The sequence below is a fragment of the Pseudochaenichthys georgianus genome, chromosome 7 (genome assembly GCF_902827115.2).
Source record: "Pseudochaenichthys georgianus chromosome 7, fPseGeo1.2, whole genome shotgun sequence".
Taxonomy (NCBI): domain Eukaryota; kingdom Metazoa; phylum Chordata; class Actinopteri; order Perciformes; family Channichthyidae; genus Pseudochaenichthys; species Pseudochaenichthys georgianus.
This window is the reverse complement of record NC_047509.1, coordinates 6371619-6391673: the sequence shown is the minus strand read 5'-3', so window position 1 is coordinate 6391673 and position 20055 is coordinate 6371619. Positions and strand designations below refer to the sequence as shown.

Genomic DNA, 20055 nt, shown 5'->3' with positions numbered 1-20055 from the left:
CATGGCCAGACAGAAGTGTATTTCATTTGTCGTTTGATTATTTGCCAGTTTCAGGGCTACAGAAACAGGGAGTGGCTTGACTTGTGACATGCTAGGAAATGTCTTCAAGCGCGCAAATTACTACCTCTCTCCCATTTTGTTCTCTCCTCTCACAGCTGCATGCGTCTGAGAGAAAAGGCAGTTTGTCTGACGTGGACCAGGCCACACGTTTTAACTACTCTACGGAGGACATCCATCTGTCTGACTGCTACTGGAGAAGTGAGTACCTTCAAGGCCGGCAGACTACAGCTGCTCTAACAAAAGCCACGAGACAATTCCCATTCATACATGTGGAAAACTACTCAAGATAAAATATGATGTTTACTCCAGTGTACTGTATATTGACAGTAGAGATAGAGATGCCACTATTTTCAACCTGTTTCTTTCATTTCTAAGCAAAGGATGTAGTGATACTGTCCTTTTGGTGACATGCTGGCAGTTGTTAAGCACATGGGATTTGAAGACGCACTGACACATATGAGACCATCATGAAAGCTAATGCTGGTAACACTGTTTGGTACAAAAATAACATTTGATAAATGTTTCCTTAAGCCATATTTTAGCTTAAAACTATGTAATTATATGTTAGATGCTATTTCCTGTATTTTTACGAATCACTGGGTAATTTAAGGTGACGGAGGCAGCCATGATACGTACAGACCTTGAACCTGATATTTTGCCAAATCTTTCAAACATGGACATTTACTTCCTCTTTTATTATGATGTCAAGCTTTCTAGAAATTAAACACCTTTTAAAAGGTATGACAAGAATCTGCCATGACTTCAGAGGAAACATTTTCCAGTAGAAGTATTTATGTTATGCTGAGATAAAGAGCACGTGGGTGGGTGTAAAGGCAAAGCTCATATCTCTATGAAGTTGAACTCATCAACCAACTGAACAATTGTTCGTGAGAATTGTATGACCTTTTAATCTTGAGGAAATGAGTAACAGGTTGAGGGTGTCGGTTTGTCGCTTCAATGAGAGATCAAATAGTCATAAAACCCCCTATTAAGCTCCTTTTCAGGTTCATATCAGTATGTGGTGTCTCCACTGGGACATGTCTCCATGCTTTAATGTTCAAAAAGCTCTTTCTTTTTCTCATACTGCCTGTGCTGCAGCACCTCTTTTCACCCCCTGTCTGAAACCAGAGCTCAGTCTGCTCTGATTGGTTAGCTGGCTGGCTCTGTTGTGATTGGTCAAACGCTTAGAGATGTCCCGCCTCTTAGCCTATCACGTACAATGTGTTGGACCATAAGTGTTACGTAGTGATGTCACTATGCCCTGGTAGTAAAGTAGAGTCCAATGGATGCGTTTCAGGTCAACTTTGGGATTTTAGTCAGAGCCTTAGATGCAACAAAAACCTATATAACACACTACTTTTTAGCTGCGCCTGCTCTCACACCAAACTAATATCATCGACGCCATTGCGCCGGTGAAAGTTAAGAAAATCGTTGGTAAAACAAAAGCACCATGGAGAAATTCGCCATCTGTGAAATTTCAAAAAACAGAATGCCGGAAAGCTGAACGAATGGTGGCGGAAAACAAAACTCAAGATGCATCGTGATATTTGCAAAGAAAAACTATTCACCTACGGTCTTGAACTGAAGCAAGCTAGACAATCATTTTTCTCTGCTCTTATCAACAAACATATCAATAGCTCTCGTTTATTATTTTCTACTGTCGATAAGTTAACTAACCCCAGAATGGAAATAGCCCCTGAACTAATCTCCACTCAGAAATGTAATGATTTAGCTTTGTTCTTCACAGAGAATATCTTAAAGATCAGGCGAAATATCAGTTCCTCAATTCCGAGTCTTGACCCTATGTTCTCGTTGCAAGGACACAGAATTAACCAAGCCAACATGTCAAAGTTTGTTCCAGTCAGCCATACAACACAAGAACAAGTTACACTCCATCTAAAAACAACTACATGTCGTCTTGATAGTCTTCCGACAAACCTTTTTAAAAGTGTCTATTGTTATATTGCCTCAGATGTACTGCAGATTGTGAACATGTCACTCCATTCAGGTGACTTCCCTAAGGGCTTAAAAACTGCAGTTATAGAGAACCGCAGTGACGCGTCCTAAAACCCGGATGTAAACTCCTTCCGGTTCCTTCGTCAAAAACGCAATGCAATTTCTCCATAGGATTTTGGAAAATAACTCGAAATAAGGTCTGTGGTTGACACGCATTTAAGAGAGGGATCACGTTTTGTTCAGCCGGATAATCTCCACATGTCTCGCCTACTTTTATAATTTTTGAATCATAAATCTAGTCGCCAGAAGCAAAATGCTAACGTTATGCTATAAACTAACTACAAGCCAGTACAGCAGCAGGGTCGCACGACTTCAACGTCACGCCAATTTAAGATCGTTTCAACTGACTTGCACTGAAACGGCACTTTGAACACTTTAAATATATTATTAACATTTTAAACTGTATACCCCGTTTATCTAGGCCCTTTTTGTTTTATGTATACATGTCACACTGTGGGAAACGATATTTCTGGATGTATAACACATGTAGAATTTTTGACAATAAAGCTGACTTTGACTTCCGCGCGCTTGAATATTTTAACAAAGCTTTTCATTTGAGCCACACTGAATTTAACTAGAAGTCATGGCTGTGTCAATTACCAGTCTGATATCGTTTTACAAAGATGACAAGAAGTGTGTAGATAGAGAGAACCACTACAAGTCAGCACACGTACAACAGTGCAGCCTAGATGAAGGTGTGCTTACCGGTGTTGTCAGGGCTAGCATGAGGGACAAGGTTTATAGAGTGTCGGTGAGTAGTTATAGCAAGAGTACCGTTAACCTAGAGTTAATTTATTCACATTAATTCCCATCAACAAATCCATTTTATGTGTCACATGAAATCTTTATTACAAATATTACACACCAGAAAACACAGAAATATCCATGAAATAAACATACAGTAGGCTATAAACAATTAAAGGGATAATTGGAAAGGCATTACAAATGTAAATATATTTTAAATAATAAAACAATCCCACCACCACAAGTATCTACAGGAGAAGAGGGAATTCTCTCCACAACATGTGAATGCCCATGTGGAGAATGGAAATGCAGTCATGCGGCTGCATTAGCCATCTTTGCCATCCACACTTTCAGCTGCACTGACACCCCGTCAGTGGAAGAAGCCAACGGCAGCTACACGTACGCATTCAGTGGAGGAGCTATTTCCTCCAACCAATAACTAATTTAACCCGCTGACAAGAGAGCCCACCTCCGAAGATCGTGACTGGCTGAGGGACAGACTCGGGGGCAGGTTCTCAGGAATGTCTTGGCTTCTCTCCCCCGAGCCAGAAGAGGAACACTACAGCTTGGAAACACTTACTGTTCCTGAAATTATCAAATCTGTTGGGCATCAGGGACCTGAGGCAATTGTGGCAAGCATGGCATTGTCTGAGGAGCAACAGAGGGCAATTCAGGTGGCTACACTGGTCAGCGAACCAACCCAAACTGGCATTTGTTCAGGAAAGGAAGGTTGACTGCCAGCAACTTTGGAGCTGTCCTGAGGTCAAAGCGTGTGACTGCTTCCCTTATTGCCAGGGTGCTAGGGCAACAACAGGCCCTTGATGGTGTTTTGTCTGTACAGTAGGGGACTATGAATGAATGTGAGGGTGTCAGGGCAATCACCACTGCAACCCAGATGCAGGTCCATGAGTCAGGTTTGTGGCTCTCCCAATCAGGAGTGTTGGGGGCATCTCCAGATGGTCTGGTAGGGTCTTCCGCTGTGCTGGAGGTTAAGTGTCCCTACGGAGCCAGGGAAATGACAATTAGTGAAGCATTGCAAATCAAGGGCTTCTGTGTCAGTAAGGAGGGAGTAACATTCAGCCTGCGTGAGGAACATCCTTACTGGCACCAAGTGCAAGGTCAGCTTCACCTCACTGCAAGAAAGAAGAACAAATTAAGAAATTGTGAATCGTTTTTAATTTACATTTACTCGCCTTTGCAATGTTGTGGTTGTTAGAGTGTTAGGCTTCCTGTCAGCTCGTCTGTTGGGAAGATATACAATATTAGTTCCATGGAAGTCACACCGTCACATATAAGAGCATTAAGACATACAGTACATAGGCTAAAACAAAACATCTAAAGATATAACCTTGCACTTTGATAAGTCTCGTGAACATTTTCACTATTTTGACATTTTATAGATCAAAATTTAACTAAAGAAATAAATGGTAGATTAATCCATATTGAAAATAGGTGTCAGCTGCTACACTAATTATAATAGTTATATTTCTTAATTAATTAAGATAAGATATTACTGTATTGACCCCAATTTGGGAAATGTTTGTGTTGCAGCAGCATAACAAGAAAAACAAAATATAAGTTATTATATATACCAAAGTATGTTAGGGATGGAATATTAAATTGAATATAAATGTAAAATGTCCGTGATTTTACGTCCAAGAGAAGCTATGGAGCAGAGAGTGCTCTGCCAGCCAGAGGTGATTTGTTATTAGTTCAATATGTCAAACTGATTTCCCTGACTACAATCTTTAGTTACATGGTGAAACGTTATGCTGCTTGTACTAATTAGACTTATCATATAAGCCACACAGGTTTTTAATAGGATGTATTCATTATCTTTATTTGTGTTGCGGTCTTTTCAGCAGCGCCATCTCTAAAACGGCGATACAGTCACTACCCATCATTTAAATTTCACCGTGACATGGACAAAAATGTAACGTCAGCTTACCTCATGGCACGAATCCAGACTCTCCTTTGGAAAACATTGGCCGGGAAACGATAGAACGAGCACGTTTCATGCGAAGACCTGTGGCTGCAACCCGGAGCAAAGCAACAAACCATTGCGTAGCTAACTAGTAGCGCTAGCTTTAGCTGACGTTAGCCAACGAAACGAACTGCCGAGTAAAATTGGAAAACACTGGTAATTAATTGTTCTATAATTTGTAAAACTACGGTGTTAAAAACGACAATTTCAAAAATACAGATTCTAATGGTCAGATATAGATATACAGATACTAAAGATAGGCAGGTACTTGCTTTCACGGGGGAAAACAAACTTAGCAGGAGTGTTTACGTGTTCGGCGTAATGACGTACAACGGCCTCGACAATTTCTGTAGTCCTATTCAGCCACTCGGTAACAACCATCGTTTTTCAGACACGTAAAATCTTCAAAAATCACCAGTGGGGTCACTGCTGATGTATTTAATGTCGTAGAACAAAACGTGATTTATCTCTTAAATTTGTGTCAACCACAAACCTTATTTCGAGCTATTTTCCAAAACCCTATGGAGAAAATGCAGGAACCGGAAGTGCTAAAAATGCTAACTTACTTCCGGGTTTTAGGACGCGTCACTGCGGTTCTCTATTAAGCCACTGCTAAAAAAGAACACCCTCGATACACTGACAATCAGTAATTACAGGCAAATCTCAAATTTACCATTTTTAAGCAAAATAATTAAAAAGGTTGTCTACCTACAACTTAACAATTTTGTTACTTCGAATAATATTTTAGACACCTTCCAATCTGGTTTTAGGTTTCGTCATAGCACAGAGACGGTTTTATTAAAGAAATTACATTCATTTTAATACCGATTGTGGTAAATCTACAGTTCTAGTTCTATTCTATACCTCAGTGCGGCGTTTGACACCGTAGATCACAATATTTTAATAGAAAGACTAGAGAAATGTGTGGGTCTGTCTGGCACTGTCCTAAAATGGTTTAAATCCTATGTAGAAGACCGAGAGTATTTTGTTTCCATTGGTAGCTGTACATCGGACAGAACCAAAATGTGGAGTTCCCCAGGGGTCAATCCTCGGGCCTCTTCTATTCAATTTGTACATGCTGCCACTTTAATAATTATAAATAACAACATTTCACATCATAATTACGCGGATGACACCCAAATCTACATATCACTTTCTATAGATGAATACGGTCCTAATGATTTATTGATCACATGTCTAAAACAAATACATGACTGGATGTGCCATAATTTCTTACAGCTCAATACAAAACAAAACAAAGTAATTGTTTTTGGAACCAAAGAAGAGAGAATTAAAGTCACTGCACACCTGGAATCACTATCACTCGAACCCAAAAGTCAAGCAAGAAACCTAGGTATAATTTTAGACTCTGACCTCAATTTTACCAGCCACATCAGGGCAATCAATAAATCATCTCCCATCTAAAAAATATCTCACGTATTAAAGACTTTATGTCCAAACAGGACCTTGAAAAACTTGTCAATGCATTTGTTTTTAGCAAGCTTGACTACTGTAACAGCATCTTCACAGGCCTCACAACAAAATTACTCCGTAAACTCCAACTAATTCAAAATGCTGCTGCCAGAATCTTAACCCGGACAAAGAAAACAGATCACATCACTCCAGTGCTGAGATCGCTGCATTGGCTTCCAGTAACTGAGAGAATTGATTTTAAGATTTTATTGCACACATATAAAGCACTAAACGGGCTAGGACCCAAATATATCAAGGACCTCCTTCAGCGGTACGAACCCAGCAGACCCCTTAGGTCTTCAGGCCGGCTCACTGTTCCATTTGTGAGATCAAAGCGTGGGCAAGCAGCTTTCTGCATCGATGCTTGTTTGTGTGTTTTTGTATTTCTTCTCACTATGACCATATTAAAATGTATTTTTATCAGTTTGATCCTGTAAAGCACTTTGAATTGCATCACTGTATGAATTGTGCTATACAAATACATGAAAAGCGAACACTCAATCAAAGCATAATAACTTTGACTTTGACTTTGTATATATAAGGCAACTTTAAATGTCCCACGTACTCAGGTCTTACACTATTTGTTTAGGAACAAGTTCCAGTAACTTTATAAACATGCACAATGTTCCCACTCTTATCACATGTGGGCTATCTTAAAAAAGATCTCCTAAGCTAATTACCATCACTGAGACTTCCAGCAGGAGGCCAACTGTCACTGACTTTCCACCCACACCGTAACAAAGCCCCCCTCAGCTCACTCCCATTTTGCACGCTCTGTAACGACATGGTCATTGGTGTCCAGTATGAACCCTGTTGAATTAATGGGATTACCTGTAGCCTTGTATTTGCAAACCGACCCTCAAAACTACAGGAGATTCCTTTCCATTTGTTCAAACCCTTGTGTTGACACCTTTTCAGTGCAGACACCTGGTGAGCGGACCCCTTCAGTCTCTTTCTCTGCATCAGGTTAAACAAAGGGTTAAGTATGGGTGTTCCCATTTCCCGCTCACTCCTCCCTGCCTGTAATCTCTCTCACTCTCTCCTCTCTTCACTACCAAGCAGCTTTGGAGAGGAGCTCCTAGGAACACAAGGCCAAACATAAACATTGGAAGACACACACACACAGAAAATTGAGAGGGCTCGCACCAGGATTTATTCTGTCAATATTTAAAAGAAAAGTAGATTTGTTCTTGACCACCAGGGTAAGTTTCTAAGATAAAATGTGTGTATGTGTTGAGGAAGAGAAAGGAAGGGCTATCTGTCAATAGTGAGCTGCTGTTGCATCAGACGAAAGCCATGTGGTGTGTAGAGCCACAGAGTGAGGATACATTAATAACTACTGGGTTTAAATTAAGAAGTCATGGTAAAGATTGTCATATTTAGCTTCTTACTCTAATTGTGAGAGTTTGTCAAGGGCTTGAGATGGGTTGTTTGAAATAAAGCTTTTGTTAGATGGATGGAAAGTGCTTGTTTAGTTGTTTCATCTACTTTATTCCAACTATCACAATCAATCAATGTGTATTTATTTATATAGCCCAATATCACACATGTTACATTTGTCTCAGGGGAAGTTACAGTTTGTATGTGACTGTTTCCTGGCTGCCTTTGTGAAGCAGTTTTATGGAAATGTTTCTAGTTAACCAGGTTTGTCTAGTATCCCATCTCTCTCACATGAAAATGCAAAGTATGGTACTCGTAAAAGCTGTAGGACTAACTAACTATTCAAAACTGGCTATTTGTGGAAGTTAAATGACTAAATATTCCTGACATTTACCCTTAACTCTGTCGGTTGTGTGTGTGTTGGCTGCAGGCCATGGGAAAGTCTTGGGGTATGTAGTGGAAGAAGGTTCCTGTTACCACACTTGACCTGAGGCAAGTATGCAGGGAAAAGGCTACTCTGTATTTAGACGAAATAGCACGTTTTACACAGCAACCCTTTGTCTATCTCTGTGGCAATATCAAACTGTGAGGATTATTGTGCGTCCACAGGCCAGCGCATTGATGTGCGTAGGACTATAAGAAACTCTTAAGGAATGGCACAATGTAGTGTGAGTGTGTCCTTTAGGGGTCAAATGTGAAAATCCTGAGGGCAGTAGGAGTGAAGTATCCCATGACCCCGGGCAGCAGCAGACCTACGCTCGTTCCCGTGCCAGCTTTCTGTGGGCCAACACAGATTAGAGCAATATAAATCCTCTGACAACATTTGTTATTTAAAGCCTTTCATGTCACACAAGCTCTAGTAGGACTTAAGTGTCCCCTTTTGGATTTTGTGAACGACTTGTGTGAGGGTTTTAGTATCCTGATATCTGAGTTCAATGATTTCTGAAATCTATCACCCCCTGCAGGAAAGATTACAGTGGTTTGAGTCTCAAGACTTTAGAAATAGGTCTGCCCTTTATACGCCACATTTTCCGTTTGTGTTACAACACTCTGATTCAGTGTTTCCTGTGTGCAGTGGCATCCGTCTGTTTAAGTACACACAGCAGGTATGTTTACCTTTAAAAGGCTGAGTCTATTTAAAGACAGCTGACGTCTGCCACTGTGACACGCCTTTATATCAAATATGTGGTAGTCTTTACCTGTCTTCTTTCTGATTCCTGAAAGGAAAAGTCACAAGCTACTTGCAGTCTTCACACATTAAACAAATGATGGAAAGTTGGCAAGATCGATGCATGAAGCGTGTTTGTTGTGGGAAAACAATCCAAGCTGAACTCTCTGAACATCATTAATAGCAGGAGTTGAAGACATGTATAACAAAAAATAAAAAACGTTTTCTCTTAACCTCTATCCAGGTGACACTTTGAAGGGGATTCTTTCAGGCCAGCAGAAGTAAATCTAAAAAAAATCACAACCTCTGCAATCAGCATGGAGCTTCAGAAGATGAACGGACACAGCAAGGACAATGGGTAAGTGTCACAACTTCAACTTAAAGGGGCCATATTAAACTCATTGTCAGGTTCATATCAGTATGTAGTGTCTCTACATGTCTCCATGCTTTAATGTTCAAAAAGCTCTTTATTTTTCTCATACTGTGCTGCAGCACCTCTTTTCACCCTCCGTCTGAAACCAGAGGCCAGTCTGCTCTGATTGGTTAGTTGGCCGGCTCTGTTGTGATTGGTCAACCGCTTAGAGATGTCCCGCCCCTTAGTCTATCACGTACAGTGTGTTGGAGCGCTAGCCAATAGAAGAATCCCCAACCCTCTGCAGGAAACTTTGGGATCGTAGTCTTTGCAGACCATTTACATGCACACAAACCTAATTGGAAATAACAAACTACAGGAAAGGGAAAACCCCAAAAAGCATAATAGGGCCTCTTTAAGCTATTAAGATTATGATTCAAAGGTGTCTTTAAAAGTGTATTTAAAAAAGCTGGAGTATTTCGGTGGCTCTCTTAAACCAATGACTTGTATTCCATTGAAGGTTCGACGGTCTGGATGGCTTGGCTGAACACGACGAGTTTCTCCCCCACAAAGCTGGAGTCAAGAAGGAAATCCACTTCACAGATGTGAGTGCTTCTGCTCAGCAATATGTTAGAAAACATATTGTTGGTTTCTGTTGTTGATTCAGATGAATAAAGACTTTTCACACGGTATCTCTGTGTTTAATCCTCTCCTGCAGTTCGAGGGGAAGACTTCTTTTGGCATGTCCATCTTTAACCTCAGTAACGCTATAATGGGCAGCGGGATTCTGGGATTGGCTTTTGCGATGGCCAACACCGGAATTATTCTTTTTCTGTGAGTATGCAAGCCTAACACAATCCTCATTTTGTTTAACACCGTGCCTGGCTGTTTTTCTCTGTGTGTTTGTGTATTTTTCCAGCCTTTTATTTGCTCAACTCTCAGTATTAAATTAATGTTCACACAAGGCTGTTTGTCGTATGTGTTAGAGTTTAAGTTATGAGTTTTAGAAAATGATACAGTGGAGATTTTAAAGTAATTTTTGCTACTCCTGACCTACTATATACGTTTTTCCAAGGCCTTATTTAAAAAAACAAATACTTTTATTCCTTTATATTTTTGGGGGAAAAAATAAGCTTTTATCAATCATTAAAAGGTGGGGTAGGTAATTTTGGAGAAACCAGCTGGAGATCGCTAGAATTTGAAAATACACAGCGGGAAAAAATCTGCCACTTCCTCACAGAGCCCCTCCTCCAACACACACGAACGCGCACATGACCAATGAGGACACAAGATAAGTTTGTGCACAGATGGAAGGCTGAGAGGCAGGTAGGTGATTGGTCGTGCTTTTTACAGCGCCACGGCTTCTACAGATGACATTTTTTAATGGATTTTTTGTCAAAGCACTTAAGATATTCATTGCTGTCGGGACGTTAAGAGCATTCCCTGGAATATAACAAAAAGTGTATCTCGAGCCGGTTTCTCAAACTTACCTACCCACCTTTAAATCAAAACTTTATTACAGACTTGAGGTCCAGATAGAACACAAGTACAATCGTAGAATAAATGACATACAGAAGCATAAAAACCCTTGGAAACTGCATTTACTATATCTTCCTACACTGAGGCAACTCTACAGATGTCTCCACAGCTTTTACAGACCTAATGTATGTATATTTCTGAGTGTGTGTGTGTGTGTGTGTGTGTGTGTGTGTGTGTGTGTGTGTGTGTGTGTGTGTGTGTGTGTGTGTGTGTGTGTGTGTGTGTGTGCGTGTGCGTGTGCGTGTGCGTGTGCATCAGGGCTCATACACATGCAGCCTCCCTAAATCAGATTTAAGTGTTTAAAAATAGCCCGTAGTGATCAGATCCAAGAAACGCCTGCTGAATCAGTCCTGTGCTATGTGGCAGGGGGAGGAGAGGGAGGAAGGGGGGAGGAGAGGGAGGAAGGGGGGAGGAGAGGGAGGAAAGGGAGGAGGAGGTCTGGACTGGAGAGCCGCTCTCTCTGGAAGACAAACTAACTTGTGTGGGCGGGGAAGAAAAAACAACAATGACAAGAATGGCTTGTTCGGATTGAGCTTCTCGTTTCTAAAGAGAATGACAGCGTTTTTCTCTCTTTCTTTCTGTCTGTATTTATTTTTAATTAATGAGCTCAGTTTTAACTCTATATTAATCTCCAGATTTGAAGGAGCTTTGATACAGATATTCTTCCTAACTTCCTCAGATCAGTTTTTAAATTTCCATTATAATAATCTTTTTTTATTTTGTGAATGTTTTTTTATGTTATAATGATGTGGTTTTTATAATGATGGAGAGCCATAAAGTGTCTCTCATCAATACGGTGGATCTCAAGGGGGTTTCAATATGCTGACATTTTATTTACCATGTATTTAATTGATTAATAGAGAAAATAATCTATAGTTGCAGCCTTAAAAAGTACGAAATATACTGTTTTTGTATATATATATATATTGATGTATATATACTGTATGCACAAAATATGTTGTGCCTTCGTAACCCCTTAAAAATTAAATGGTGCGTCTCAAGGGTTTTATACTTATATTTAAATATGAAAACAAAGTATTCCACTGTACTGTACTTAAGTAATTAATTTAACATCCTGTTTTATGTTCTAGTTCACATGTACATCGTTTACTTACTCCTGGACTTTTTATTGTGCCATTTTCTTACTTGCACCTTTTTCTTGCACTATTTATGTATTTTTTAAAAACTTTTGTTTAAAGTATATTGTATGCTGCACTGTTTGAAGAGCGTCGGACTTTAGATTTTCCTTGCCGATAACTAAGCTCTAGCTATTGTGCAAATGACGATAAAGCCGTTACATCTTTCAAACTGAGAGACCTCTGCTCGTGTGTTTCAGGATGCTGCTGGTGTCCATCGCCCTTCTGTCTGCATATTCAATTCATCTCCTGTTGAAAAGTGCTGGAGTTGTCGGTAAGCCGGATTCAACACACACACAACTTAGCAAACAAAGCCATTTAGTTGTATAACTCCTCACACTCATTCCTAATGTTCCTCAGGTATCCGTGCTTATGAACAGCTGGGAAATCGGGCTTTTGGCACCCCGGGAAAAATACTGGCAGGGTGCATCATTACAGTACACAACATTGGAGGTAATGTCTTGTTATTTCCTACCTTTAAAGATTATTTCTTAATATATTTAAGCAAATGCATTTCACAAGATATTACTGACTGATTTCCTTTCCTTTTAGCGATGTCCAGCTACCTCTTTATCGTGAAATCTGAGCTCCCTTTGGTTATTCAAGCCTTCCTCAGTAAACAGGAAAACACAGGGTGAGTGTCAGTCATATTGAGATGTATTCACAGTTTCTGTTTGTTGCCTTTTTTTGTAATGACTTTTGTCTTTTTTCACCTGTTTGTCTGGTTGTTTCTTAGAGAGTGGTTCTTGAATGGAAACTACTTGATCATAATAGTTAGTGTTGCCATCATCCTTCCTCTTGCACTCATGAAACAACTTGGTATGTTTTTCATTCTGTTGTCACATTTCTCTTTCATTTAACTTTTTATTCCTCATACTTTCCCATATCACATCATGTTTTCACTTCCTTGTTTACATGTACTGTACTTTGATGTGCTTTTCTGAAAAAGTACCATCACTTCTTAATACAGTTCTTCATATGGTGTTATCATTGCCCACAGGTTACCTGGGCTACACGAGTGGCTTCTCCCTCTGCTGCATGGTGTTCTTCGTCATTTCAGTGAGTGTACAAATATTCAGGAAAGATGTACACAGTATTTCACAACAAAACCACCTGACCACATTCCCTGTGTTTTTTACACACTCCTGGGTATATTTTTAATATATTTATTATAAATATTTTCTTTTGAGTCAGTCAGTCTGTTAATTAGTCATTTAGTTAATTGGCTTGCTAGCTTGTTAGTGAGTTAAATAGGTAGTCAGTCATCTAATTATTTATTTAGTTAACTAGTAAGTTAGTCAGTTAGTCACTTAGTTTGGTAATTTGTTAGTTATTAAGTTAGTCAGTTAGTTAGTTAGTTAATTTGTTAGATAGTTAGTTAATTACTTAGCTAGGGCAAGGCAAGTTTATTTATATAGCACTTTTCTGTACGCGACAATTCAAAGTGCTTTACAAAACAAAGGGTAGTTAGTATGTGAGTTATTTAGTTAGTTAGTAAGCTAGCCAGTCCGTCATTAGTTAGTTAAAAAGTTGGAAAGTTTGTTTCTTTGTTACTTAGTTACTTATTTAGTCAGTCAGTCCGTCAGCTAGTTATTTAGTTACTAAGTTAGTTATTTTTTATAATAATTCACATTAAATTCCTTGTATGTTTAAACCTACTTTGCAAAACCCTGTTTCTGTTTCTGATTATGATGTTTTTCTAATCATTATTTATCTTTGGTTTCCCCAGGTTATCTTCAAGAAATTCAACATCCCGTGTCCCCTGGTTGATCAACATCAAAACAACTTTACAAGTGTTATCAAACACATGAATGTGACAGACGACTTCTGTGAGCCCAAAATGTTTACCACTAACTCACAGGTCAGAGGAAACATTTGTACTATCCCTGCGCGGTTAGCATGCCAGATTCACTCTGTGTTAGTATGGCTAACAGTAGAGGTTGTTATGTCAACAGCAATAAAGTTTACAATGTCAACAGTAGTGTTTGGTTTAAAATATTGATGTGTTCTCGAATGTTTGTCCGGTGGGTTATTCACTGACCTTTGATATGACTTGCTTTTAGACCGCGTACACCATCCCAATTCTGGCCTTTGCTTTCGTCTGCCACCCCGAGGTGCTGCCAATCTACACCGAGCTACGAGAGTAAGTCAGAATGCCGTCATGCATTTCACAACATTTCAAAAATAATGATCTTATTGGAACACAGAGAGAATTTTTCCCTTAACCTTTTAGGTTAAGGGAAAAATTAACATCGTTTTTTCCTAACATTTAATTCAAATACATTTTCTGCTTTTCTTTACCACAGCGCCACCAAGAAACGAATGCAGAACATCGCTAACGTCTCCATCCTGGCCATGTTCTTCATGTACCTAATAACGGCTCTTTTTGGTTACCTCACTTTCTTTGGTAAGCAGTGGTAAAATAAGTCTTTTTACTTAAAGGTGGGGTAGGTAATTCACTTCAGAAACCCTTTTTGTTATATTCCGTGGAATGCTCTTAACATCCGATAGCAATGAATATATTAAATGCTTTCACAATAAATACATAAAAAAAAGTCATCTGTGGAAGCTGTGGCGCTGTAAAAAGCACGACCAATCATCTGAGCCGGTCCGGCTAAAGTAACTGGATGGCCTGCCTGCCTGTCAGCCTTCCATCGGGGCACAAACTTATCTCGTGCCCTCATTGGTCATGTCCGCGTTTGTGTGTGTTGGAGGAGGGGCTCTGTGAGGAAGTCTGAAGGAAGGGGGAGATTTTTTCCGGTTGTGTACTTTCAAATTCTAGAGCACTCCAGCTGGTTTCTCCATTCTTACCTACCCTACCTTTAAGTAAAAGCATCAATAATAAATGTAAAAATACTCTGCTACATGTAAAAGTACAAAAGTATTGGCACCAAATTTAACTGAAAGCACCAAAAGCGATTTTTGGTCGAGGCAAAGTGCTGTACATATAATAAAAACACATTACTACAATCACAATAAAAGACAATAATAATAATAATTAACAACAAAAATATAAAAAACAAAAACACAGGGAATAGTCAGGTGTCATACTCCGCTCTGACTAGAAGGCCAGAGAGAAGAAGTGTGTCTTTAGTGTACATTTAAAAATTATTAACAGTAACATTATTGTGTTAATAACTCCCACACTGTTACATGGGCGCTGCACAAGGATGGGTTGTATTCACAGTCTAAATGTCCCTCTGTGTGCAGTTCTGTTTACATGTGTGTGACAATTAAGAGAATATTTCATTTAAATCTTTCATTTCTATTTCCATTTTCTAAAATGAGAGTAAAGTTTTTTTTTTTCCATATGCTGACTCAAAGAGCTGGCTTTGTCGGTCAAAGATCACCTAGTTCAGAAGTTGTGAATGGGGATATTTTTAAATGAATGAGCCACTTGTATCCAGAGCCCATGTGTACTTCCCAATGTTGTGAATTAAGGGATAGACCATGTGTAAAGAGCTTCTGTGTGTTTGTGTGTGTGTGTTCAGGTGCTGTGGAGTCAGAGATGTTACACACCTACAGTCAGGTGAACGCCCTGGATGGCCTGATGCTTTGTGTACGTCTGGCCGTGCTGGTGGCCGTCACTCTGACCGTCCCCGTCGTTCTTTTCCCGGTAAGACTGTCAACATGAATAATAACTATATTTAGGTTATGATTTCCTTACTCTTTCCACAAATTCAACACACTTTACTTTACATAATAACATAAGTAGATTGAGATAAAATAGATGAAACTAAGTAACACGAAAGAGAGGTTAAAAGACTATGACACCATCTGCTGAATAATTGATTTGCTTAAAATAATGTTTCTGCCAAAATGGTTTCATCTTCTAAATTGTGTACATTTCAGTTTTTCTTTGTTGCTTTTGGACCACAATCAAACATTCAATTTGCCGGAATTTTATATCCCAAATAATACAAATATCAATTAGGAACAGTAATCCATAGTTGCAGCCTTATAGAACTTTATAAAAATGTATATAAAAATTGCCAAACCTTTATTATTTATTTAAAATGTTATATGATATTATTACATTACATTGCATGTAGCTGACGCTTTTATCCAAAGCGACTTACAATACGTGCATTCGACCAACAAGATACAAACTTGAAGAAAACAGAATCAAGTACATCAGGTTTCATAGAGCCAAAACATTTCAAGTGCTACTCAACTGGCTTTAGAGAAGCCAGCCCTTTATTAGTACATAAGTGCTTTGTTAGTAATTCTATCGCTCGAAGTGGAGTCGAAAGAGATGAGTTTTCAGTCTGGAAGGTGTGCAGGCTTTCTGCGGTCCTGATTTCAATGGGGAGCTCATTCCACCATTTTGGAGCCAGGATAGCAAACCCACGTGTTTTTGCTGATGGGAACTTGGGTCCCCCTCGCAGTGCGGGTACAGCGAGCCGTTTGGCTGATGCAGAGCGTAGAGCACGTGCTGGGGTGTACGGTTTATTATATTTATTATTTGTATTTCTATGTATACAAAATACTTCTAAAATGCTGCAGATAAAGAACCTTGCAACAAAGCAAAAACCTTCATACAACAAAATAATCAGTTTCTCAATGTGTTTCTCACTTGTTTCCAATGCGAATGTCATCATGGAAATATGTGCCACAATTATATGAAATGACAATGACCCCTAGTGGTAGGAAGTTGTAGAGACGTAACAGTTCTACCCAGAATAAACTTGAAAAAATGTTGATGTAGCATCTTAACCACATTGCTGATCCTGCCGAAAAATGATGACTGACTCAAAGAACATGATTAGTTTTATAAATAAATATTGCACTGTTTCAGTTCTGTGTCTGTCAGTGTGTGCATTATGAACACAGCTATTTATACTTCCATGGTGTGTTGACTGTATGGACTTAACACAACTTAACATAACTTCTGAATATACAGTAGTTGATAAATATGACCATTCAAAATGTAAGCAGGTTTTTAAAATGGGTGGAAAACATCCAAATAAAAAATGAATGGGAAAGACACAGAGCAGATCAGCAAACACAAACTGTAGTCACAAACCTTTAAATGTCAGATAGACAGTGTTTGACATTTTGGGAATATCACCTAGCTTATGTCCATCTTTTCAGTATAAAACTGGTGCCAATAGACAGGGGTCATCCCTATGTTCCCACAGCCCAATGGTCCCACAGCCCTATGTTCCCACAGCCCAATGGTCCCACATTTCTATATTTGAAAAAAAATATTAGGCCCTATGTTCCCACAGCCCTAGGGTTAGGTTAGTTATAGTTAGATTACTTAGAAATGTGGGACCATTGGGCTGTGGGACCATCGGGCTGTGGGAACATAGACATGCTCCCAATAGACAAATAGCATAGCTAAGAATGCTAGCTGTGAAATAGCTCCAAAAGTCAAAATATGTTATACACATTGTATCTCATTTTTAAACCCTCATAGATATTTTTAAGGTGTCACGTTTGGGTTTTACAACAGGGTAATCAATTTTGTATTCTCTCCACACTCTGCTGTAAGCTTTTATAACAAAGCCAGACAAGATATGTCTAAGCTAATCGCTAAGCTAACCTGCAGATAGCCTATAGTTCCAGCTTCATATTGAACTGATGAATTTGATTTATATCTATCTTCTCATCCCACTCTATCCAAGAAAGCAAATAAGCACACACCCAAAGTATTTTTCAAGTGTGTTGCACTTCTAGTCTTAACTAATATACAATAAGCAGGCATTTTAATGGAAAATGCTAACCTGCTGGGAGGGGATGTAGTCAAGTTGCTGCCTGTATTGAGTTTATCTTCCACATGGCTTTATGAAACAGCTTTTATATAGTTTTCTTTATTAATCCTGATGCAACTTGTTGTAAAGTAAAGAAAGTCATGACATTGTCCCTCTTTTCCAACCTTCCCCCTGTAGATCCGCAGGGCCTTGCTGCAGATGTTCTACCCTGACAAGCCTTTCAACTGGCCGGTGCACATCGGCATTACATTTTGTCTCCTGTTTGTGGTCAACCTGCTGGTTATCTTTGTGCCCTCCATCCGCGACATCTTTGGATTCATTGGTATGTTTTATGCAGGAAAGAGTGGCTGCACGGTCTGGGCTTCCATTATTATCATCATGCCTAAACTGTGTTATCATGTACTGTGTTTGGCTTTAAGAAAACTCACTTCTTCTCCTCCTTTAACTTCAGGAGCCACAACTGCCCCCAGCCTCATCTTCATCCTTCCTGCAATCTTCTACATCCGTATCATTCCTGAAGACCAGGAACCTTTGAAGTCCAGACCTAAGATTCAGGTACAACTCGGCTCCTTTAGCTATTTCAAATACCTTAAATATAGTAACAGATCGCTACCATAACATTTATTTACCAGATCTTTCCATTTTTCCATTTATCAAGATACCATTATTTTTTACCAGTTTCTTGGAATTAATAATGGCTACTCTTATCACAATAAGTAAGAATCGTTTCCTTTCATTTCTTCTGGTGTTTTTCCAGGTAATAGTATATGTGGTATTGTATTTAGAGAAATACCAAAAGTAGCTGACATTTCTCTAATAGCCATTTCCCAGAAACCGCTAAGCCTTAGATGACCAACATATATGACTATGGTTTGACTTCTGCCCTAACCATCCTCTCATTTTGAAGTAAAACAAATGTTTTACTAACTTCAAATATGGGGTGTCTCAAAATAGTGAATAAGAATCTTCTACATGTATCATTCCCAGTCATTAGATTTAGTTGCAAAAAATGCATACATTATTTTTACGTTAACAATTGAAGACTTAGTTAATGGTTGTTCTTTTAACCATTTTAATTAGCAATTGTGTGTCCACCCAGGATACGCTATACTAAACGTACATTTTAATTAGTTTAAGTGTGTTGTTGATACCAATGTCCATTTATTCCTTTCCCCTCCTGCAGGCTGCATGCTTTGCTGCGTTGGGAGTCGTCTTCATGGTCATGAGTTTGTCATTTATCATCATCGACTGGGTGACCGGGGAGTCTCGGAGCGGAGGCGGACACTAACTGTCTCAACAGAGAAACTAAACGAACACAATGCCATCCCAAACTCTCCCTGTTCTTAAACCCCTCCTCTCTTTTAAGGCCAAACAGGAAAACAAACGTTTGGCAGCACAAGATGAAGGATATGTGAAGTTCTCCGATACAACAGAAAAAATAATAATGGAGATAAATGAGAATAAAAAGAAATGTGTTCTGACTGAATAAAAAGTCATGCCTCGCTATAAGGATGTTTGGAGGCATGTGTAGAAATGCAGCCAAAGGATGAACGGGAAGAACATGACTCAAATGGAAATCCCATTTAGAGTATGGACGTGTAAAGTTCCTTTCGACACACTTCCCCGCGCAGAAATTTGTGTCGTATTTTGTCATTTGCTTTTCCCGGGAGTTTGCATACATAAATGAAAATTTCAGTTGTCCATCCGTCAGTCGCTGTTTCAATATACATTTAGGACTGTAAAAAATGCTGCTGCTTTGTGTCCAAATTCCCCAAACTTTCAAAGAAGCTGCAACATACGAGCAGTGAGGCTGAGGCCAGACTAACCATACCTAAACACACTTTTCAATGACTTGTACATGGAGTTTAACATTTTCTTAATGTGACTTTTTTAATCTATACTGACACTTAACATGACTCCTGTACAAGTGATCATCTCCAAAGCTGAGCCTGAGGTGGTCTTTTATAAATAATACAACAGAAATGGTGCAATGTGTGGTGTTCAGCTGCTATCAATGAAGGTCAAATACACAGTTAAAGACAAGTGGTGGTTTGTACAGTTTTTTATGTATTCCTGAAAGAAAAAAACCGTTAAAACCAGGAGATTATACTTTTGTGTCATATTGAAAGAGGGTCCATCACACCTTTAAAAAAAAAAATTAAGGGGGGGAAAATCCATTAAAAAAGTGTACATGAAATAATGTCAGTGTTAATGAAGACGTGTCTGTTATAGCCGCCCCAGAAACGGTTCAGTATGGTGAATAATGACCTATGGGTTTTAAAGTTTTAACTTGTGTTTAAAATTTGATTTACAAACATGTTTTGACTTTGTTATTCATCCTGTACTTTTTTTTTAGTTAATTTGAATGTTGATATCTGTCAATAAAATGTGTCTTTCATTTGTACAAAGTATCTTTTTAATCCACATCTTAATCTCAGGTTCAGGATTCTTTATTTGGACCCGTAGGTAGATTTGGTTTGCAGATA

At 39.0% G+C, this 20055-nt stretch overlaps 1 protein-coding gene across 3 annotated transcripts; it reads left to right on the top strand.

The window, feature by feature from the left end:
- The first annotated feature begins 117 nt into the window (after window positions 1–117).
- Window positions 118–19977, top strand: LOC117449329 (sodium-coupled neutral amino acid transporter 3-like). 3 transcript variants are annotated; one of them, XM_034086942.2, is made up of 16 exons: window positions 118–258; window positions 9070–9183; window positions 9698–9782; window positions 9896–10011; window positions 12053–12126; window positions 12213–12305; window positions 12405–12486; window positions 12589–12671; window positions 12853–12911; window positions 13582–13713; window positions 13916–13995; window positions 14159–14259; window positions 15344–15468; window positions 17747–17891; window positions 18021–18124; window positions 18753–19977. In XM_034086942.2, the coding sequence occupies exons 2-16, from the start codon at window positions 9143–9145 to the stop codon at window positions 18855–18857; spliced, it is 1425 nt and encodes a 474-aa protein (XP_033942833.1). In that variant the 5' UTR covers window positions 118–258; window positions 9070–9142; the 3' UTR covers window positions 18858–19977. The 3 variants fall into 3 exon arrangements, with proteins under 3 accessions (XP_033942833.1, XP_033942832.1, XP_071059815.1); XM_034086941.2 differs by lacking the exon at window positions 118–258 and adding an exon at window positions 7325–7479; XM_071203714.1 differs by lacking the exon at window positions 118–258 and adding an exon at window positions 9318–9367 and having other exon boundaries at window positions 9146–9183.
- Window positions 19978–20055: the final 78 nt, after the last annotated feature.

Excerpts from the sequence above, each read along its gene's own strand:
- LOC117449329 (XM_034086942.2), top strand. The coding sequence starts at position 9,143 with ATGGAGCTTCAGAAGATGAACGGACACAGCAAGGACAATGG. Across the intron at positions 13,714-13,915 it reads TGTTTACCACTAACTCACAG|ACCGCGTACACCATCCCAAT; the intron begins GTCAGAGGAAAC and ends ACTTGCTTTTAG. Across the intron at positions 14,260-15,343 it reads TGGTTACCTCACTTTCTTTG|GTGCTGTGGAGTCAGAGATG; the intron begins GTAAGCAGTGGT and ends GTGTGTGTTCAG.